General features: G+C 33.8%; 1 protein-coding gene across 9 annotated transcripts; it reads left to right on the forward strand.

Moving 5' to 3' along the window:
- The first annotated feature begins 541 nt into the window (after nucleotides 1-541).
- Nucleotides 542-5,349, forward strand: LOC146951650 (DUF21 domain-containing protein At2g14520-like). Of its 9 annotated transcripts, none has more exons than XM_085747677.1 (11): nucleotides 542-916; nucleotides 2,294-2,381; nucleotides 2,593-2,666; nucleotides 2,772-2,896; nucleotides 3,176-3,325; nucleotides 3,401-3,578; nucleotides 3,688-3,813; nucleotides 4,331-4,463; nucleotides 4,629-4,729; nucleotides 4,871-4,993; nucleotides 5,089-5,349. In XM_085747677.1, the coding sequence occupies exons 2-6, from the start codon at nucleotides 2,301-2,303 to the stop codon at nucleotides 3,427-3,429; spliced, it is 459 nt and encodes a 152-aa protein (XP_085603803.1). In that variant the 5' UTR covers nucleotides 542-916; nucleotides 2,294-2,300; the 3' UTR covers nucleotides 3,430-3,578; nucleotides 3,688-3,813; nucleotides 4,331-4,463; nucleotides 4,629-4,729; nucleotides 4,871-4,993; nucleotides 5,089-5,349. The 9 variants fall into 9 exon arrangements, with proteins under 9 accessions (XP_085603803.1, XP_085603802.1, XP_085603807.1 ...); XM_085747676.1 differs by having other exon boundaries at nucleotides 4,875-4,993; XM_085747681.1 differs by having other exon boundaries at nucleotides 4,331-4,436; nucleotides 4,875-4,993.
- Nucleotides 5,350-6,062: the final 713 nt, after the last annotated feature.

Below are 6,062 nucleotides of genomic sequence, written 5' to 3' on the forward strand. Positions count from 1 at the left end.
TCTTAACCTCCATTTTGGCCGAATTTTTAGAGAATGCAAAAATATCCCATGGAAGTCGTAGTTATGTTGTTTACCTATCCGATGAATTGTCACACGCTAAGATTCAATGCAAATCGGCCACATTATGGCCTTCCTAGTAAAAAAGGGTCGAAAACGAGTAATGTCCCAAATTAACGAGGAGATTTTCTTAACCTCCATTTTGGCTGAATTTTTAGAGAATGCACTACTACAAAATATATATTTTACATCATGGGGGTTTTAGTTTTCACATCAGTCGCAAAATAACTGAAGGGAAACATACAGACTTTGAGTTTTTACATCAGTTGACATATGCACATGAGGGGAATTCTTAATAGCATGTACCATTTACATCAGTGGATAATTGGAATGAAGGAAAAAAAACGCGGTGGCATTTTCGCAATTTAAGTGAAAACTCTGGCTATCTTGTTTTTACATCAGTGGATGAGAATTGCCTGATGGAAAAACAAACTTTCACCTTTACCTTATCCCTTCATATATCGTAAAAACACAAAACACATCCACGCTTTTCACTTCTTCTCCGTTTTTCATTTTTTCACTAAATTCCAAATCACAATCACCTTCCAATCACCGTCCACCACCGTCCAATCACCGTCCACCATCGTCCAAACACAACGCCAAACCCTTCTTTGTTTTTCATTAGCGAATATTTCTGGGAGTGAAAAAGATTCGAACAGGTTTCAGAAGCCGATTTCGAAACAACAATAAACAAGTTCGGATCTCAAACACAAAAAGAGAAGCAGCGAGAATTAGCACAACAAGCTCGGAACAGAAGCAAAGAGGACGAATCCGAACCAATTCAAAGCTTCATCAAGCCAAAACTGTCCAGATCCGTACCGAGTTCAAAGAAGCAGATGAAGCTGAGACCGTGACAGAGGTAAATCGTAGTTCATGTTATGTGTATATCCTGTTCGTTCTTGTTCTTCTTTTTCCGGAAATTTTCGCAACTCAATCCTTAGATCTACGTTTCTTCATTGAGTTTTTGAAAAAACTAAAGCCGGATTTGAACTCTACGGAGAAGAGGAATACCAAAACTGTGTTTGTTTTTTAAAATGGAGGTGGTTGTTACCTCCGGAGCGTGGCCGACCGACCACCGTGCCGGATCTGTTTGTCTTGCCGGAGAAGGTGATGCATCAGTTGATGTGTTTTAGATTTCTGTTTGGTTTTGCAGGGAAAGCTACTTGTATAATTAAAAATAAAGAAATCACATATGTATTGAATGTGAACCAACCCATTGACTTGTTTCTCGATTTAACATTTCAGTGTAAAATGTAATTCATTAAAATGGGTTTCTTGACCAATTTTGTCATGTGTGTGTTCTCTGCACTACTTATCAAACAATAAGAAAAAGAATCCATGCAAATTAAAAAATATGCTACATACATTCAGGAAAAACAGTAGAACGTGATAATGTCACAGTTGGCATATACTCATCAATACTTAGAATGCTAAATGTGAGCTTAAATATACTTGATTATGCACAACATTTGTTGGTTCTGGTTACTAGCCATGAAAGATTGAACTAAACCTGCACACTGGATTCTACTTCAGTGCTAATGAATTCAACTTGTTGACTGAGTTACTTTTTGCATACTTTAATTTGGTTATGCGCAACATTTAGCATAAATAACACTCAATAACTTGAGACTGTTTTTTCAAGAGTAACAAAGTAGCAATTCTTTTTATTAACATTTGTTCATATTTATTTATCTAAATTGCGTAATTTGTTTCGAAATAGTTTACTAAATGGAATATAATTTACAAAGGATAAGTTACATACTGCATCTTAATTTACGACAGAGGTTACCCTACTTAATGTGCTAATGCAGGTTAGCTTATCGTAGAGGTTGTTTTAAGCAACCACTAATGCACATTGTTATCATCATACCTTCGGTACAAAACCTTTCTTCTATGTACATGATATGTTTTGTATGAGAGTTCTCTTTATCCTTGTTCTCAAGTCTTTGCCACACTTTTCTCGGTTCACAAGATACCTCATCTTTTGTGTGACTCTTTTTTCGCTCACGCCTCTGTCCATACAAGATCATCCTTCCGACTTTCATGCATTTCTCTGTTTAGGGGACTCTCACATTGAAAGAGAAAACTAGTGAAATTACTAAATACCAATTTAAGTATTCTAATGTCATCAAACTAGTGAGGTGTCTAAAAAATTTATAAATTGTAAGCTAGATTTTTTAATTTCATACAATTTTATTTGTCATCAAACTTAACGGCTAATATTGTTATTAAGCAGGGATTTGATGACACCAATATTGGAGAAAGGGCATAGCAGGGTCCCTGTCTATTATGAGGAGCCTACAAATATCATTGGACTTATCCTGGTATACAATACAATGTGTTATTTTTCCTTTAACCTTTCAACATTTAACAATTTTGTATCAATTTTGGAACATAGATTAATAAAGTAAAATTTTGTATCAATGATGAGATTGATTTGCTACTAGAACCATTTTTGGTACTACAAATTTTGTACCATTTTTGGTACTACAAATTTTGTATGATGAGATTGATATAGATGCTTCCTAATTTTAGATCAAGAATTTGTTAACTATTGATCCAGAAGAGGAAGTACCTGTGAAAAGTGTGACCATACGCAAAATACCAAGGTATTTTATTTTGTAACAAAATGATATAGCATTATATTAAGTTATATATATATATTAATATTAACCATAACTCCAAATTTTAAAAATTATTAAATTTATTGACAGGGTTCCAGAAACGATGCCACTGTACGATATATTGAATGAGTTCCAAAAGGGCCATAGTCACATGGCTGTTGTTGTGAGACATTTTGACAAGACAGGGCAACAATCTTCCAACAATAATTGCACTGGTAAGTGAGCATATGCATGTTATGTTATGAAGGACGAACACTTCTGAGATTAGCCATGTTTCGGTGTCGGACACGTGTCGTATCTGACACCGATACGACACTACCACATATAATTATACTAAATTATGTGATTTTCTCAAATTTTTAACGGTGTCGGCGTGTTCGGTGTCCGTATTTGTGCTTTATAAGTTATAATCAAGTTACTTTATAAGAATATTTTTTTATATTATGATAAAATTAAGCTCCTTTTGTTGAAATTGTGTTGTGAAATATATATAGATTCAGTAAGAGATGTGAGGGTGACTATTGATGGGGAGAAGAATAATCCTCAAGAGAAAGTGTTGAAAAACAAAATGCAACTTCATAAGAAAAACAAAATGCAACTTCTTCATGATAACTTTATCTCGGATTCTGGTTTGTTAAATGATGGTGAGTAGATAAAACTTCACTGTTTCCTTCCTAGTAGTAGAAATAACACGTTTCTTAAACTCTTTACTTGCCTAGGTGGGAGGCACATCAAATTCCTAAAGTGAAGGTATCCAAACTTGATAGAAGTAAACTTAACAAGGAACAAAGTGCTTATATGCCCCAGATTCCTGATATTGCCAAGTGTCCTGAGCATCTGTTGCCATTGAAACAATGGGAGGATATATCTCTTGCAGAATATTTAGTACTAAGAGAGGTATAGTGTTCTAGAACTCATCTCTGTCTTTTGGGAGTGGAGTGTACTGATTTTTGTTTAATAGTATATACTAAGGACTGACCCTTGTTTCCCAATTTTGTTATTTCAGAATCTGTCACGTATTGAAGGTTCAAGTGCCACGCATTCTGGCAATCTACAATCTCTTTTGTGAAAACTCAACATCTGGACTTTTAGGGTCAATGACAAGTTTCACTTTGCACTTGACAATAATCAGGTGATGTTATAAACTCGTTTATTATTTTCTGCATTTAACTAGTACTTTGTTTATGCGTTTATGGCTTTGGTTTTGCCTATTTTACCATGTTAATGTGTTGTGTTAGCTTGAGAAGAACACTAGTGATTGATTATATATCATGATTTTTGTTTCCATGTTCCTGATTAGTTTTTTTCTCTCTTTCAATTGAGTGTGCTATAGATTTTGTTTGCAGACTAAGAACTTGTGATCAGATCACAATTGAGTGTTCAATTGTGGTTATTATTGCGAATTTTCATTTTTGCACATATAAATTTGGGTCATGTGCTACAGAGTTTATCATCTGTATGGGTGCTATCAGAATGGAGTTTATCATCTGTATGGGTGCTATCAGAATGGGTAGAAGAAGAATCTGTCGCTATTTTGAAATAGATGTATTTTTATCAAAATCTAGTTTCAGTTTTTCTTTGATACTGCATGTTCTATTTTGTTTATGTGTAAATTATTCTTTCTACGCTGTGTATTTTTTTTTATGCAGGCATAACATCTCAAACGTGTCAACTTTCATGATGAAGACCTGAAATAGTTGCAAGAAAATCACCAGTTTCATATGCAGGAGTGGCACTAGCAGCAGCTTATTCTAAGTAGTTAGCATTGCAAAATGTTTTATAGTATGTTGCTTTTAAAAATTTGACTATGACACCTTAAGTGACTAGATTATTCTGTCTTTTTTATTGAGTTTTGATTAGTTAAAATTCAGATGGTTTGTCCTAATATTTGATTAGTTTGAGTTTGTTTGTTTGTTAACTTTTAATTGTGTTTGCCTATTGAAACAGGATCTATGATAGCTTGTAAAATAGCAGCAATGGTTCCTGATAGAGTTCTCTCATTGACTTTGCTAAATGCAACGGGTGGAGATTTTCAATATTTTCCAGAGGTATATCTCCCTTTTATAATTCTTTGAAAAGTTTTGATTTATTTTTACGGCATTGTGATTAGAGCATTAGGAAGGGGTCATTGTTTTTCACAATGCTACTTTGATTGGGACACTCATCTTATTTCATTATGTTTGTGTTAGATAGATATGTTATGGAACCTATGGATGCTTCTGTCAGATATGTTGCTTATATATGTTATAGATATGTTTGTGTCGACTATGTGATGCTTAGCATGTTACCAACAAAAGATAGAATATCTACAGGTGTGTATGTGTATACAGCTCTTTATTAGGAAAGTAACATTGTATTTCATGATTCAAGTCGAGACACTCATGCTATTTCATTTTGTTTGTGTCAGATATGTTGTGGAATGCTGTTGAATCCCAACCATGTTTGTGTCAGACAATGTTAATTGATCAAGTTGATAACAAAGTGAACTTTGCATCTTTTAACTCCATATATTTTAGTAGATTAGCATTAGTCATATCACTTACAGAGATCATCTCCTTAGGAATCAGGCCAAGACTTAGGAATCAGACCTCTTCTGTTTTCACTTGTGTATTTACGCTATATTCTTTTGAAAGTATACTTGTGAGGGTTATAAATTAAATTTTGTATATGTTAGCTTTTTAGCTTCCTTTTTGGCATTAAAATATCATTTTTTTCCTTCATATTTCTAATATAAATAAAAGAAAAGAACATGGTCTCAAGCTGATTTTGTAAGCAGTAATAATAAAGCATAATTTTTTTTTTAAAAAACTGAAGTTTTCACATCGGTGGGATAGAAGACTGATGATAAATATAATTATTTAACTTCAGTGTCTATCATAAAACTGAAGTGAAAACCCTGATCTTAAATTTTAAAAAGAACGTATCACATCAGTGGGAAAAAAGCCTGATGTGGAAATATTGCTATTACATCAGTCCGTACCTGATGTGAAATGACGTGCACATTCTACATCATATCACTTTACATCAGTTGCCACCTGATGTGAAAAGTAGTTTCCAACTGATGTGAAAACTGATTTCTGTAGTAGTGATGCAAAAATATCCCATGGAAGTCGTAGTTAAGTTGTTTACCTATCCAACAAATTTTCACATGCTAAGATTCAATACAAATCGGCCACTTTATGGCATTCCTAGTAAAAATGGGTCAAAAACGAGTAATGTCCTAAATTAACGAGGAGATTTTCTTAACCTCCATTTTGGCCGAATTTTTAGAGAATGCAAAAATATCCCATGGAAGTCGTAGTTATGTTGTTTACCTATCCAACGAATTGTCACATGCTAAGATTCAATGCAAATCGACCACATTATCGCCTTCCTAGTAAA

This window comes from Medicago sativa, chromosome 2 (assembly GCF_051527215.1).
Source record: "Medicago sativa cultivar Bolivia chromosome 2, Bolivia_mono, whole genome shotgun sequence".
Lineage (NCBI taxonomy): Eukaryota > Viridiplantae > Streptophyta > Magnoliopsida > Fabales > Fabaceae > Medicago > Medicago sativa.

Coding starts and splice junctions, on each gene's coding strand:
- LOC146951650 (XM_085747675.1), top strand. CDS start 2,301: ATGACACCAATATTGGAGAAAGGGCATAGCAGGGTCCCTGTCTATTAT. Junction 2,382..2,592: donor ATATCATTGGACTTATCCTG/GTATACAATACA, acceptor TCCTAATTTTAG/ATCAAGAATTTGTTAACTAT. Junction 3,326..3,400: donor TTCTGGTTTGTTAAATGATG/GTGAGTAGATAA, acceptor TTACTTGCCTAG/GTGGGAGGCACATCAAATTC.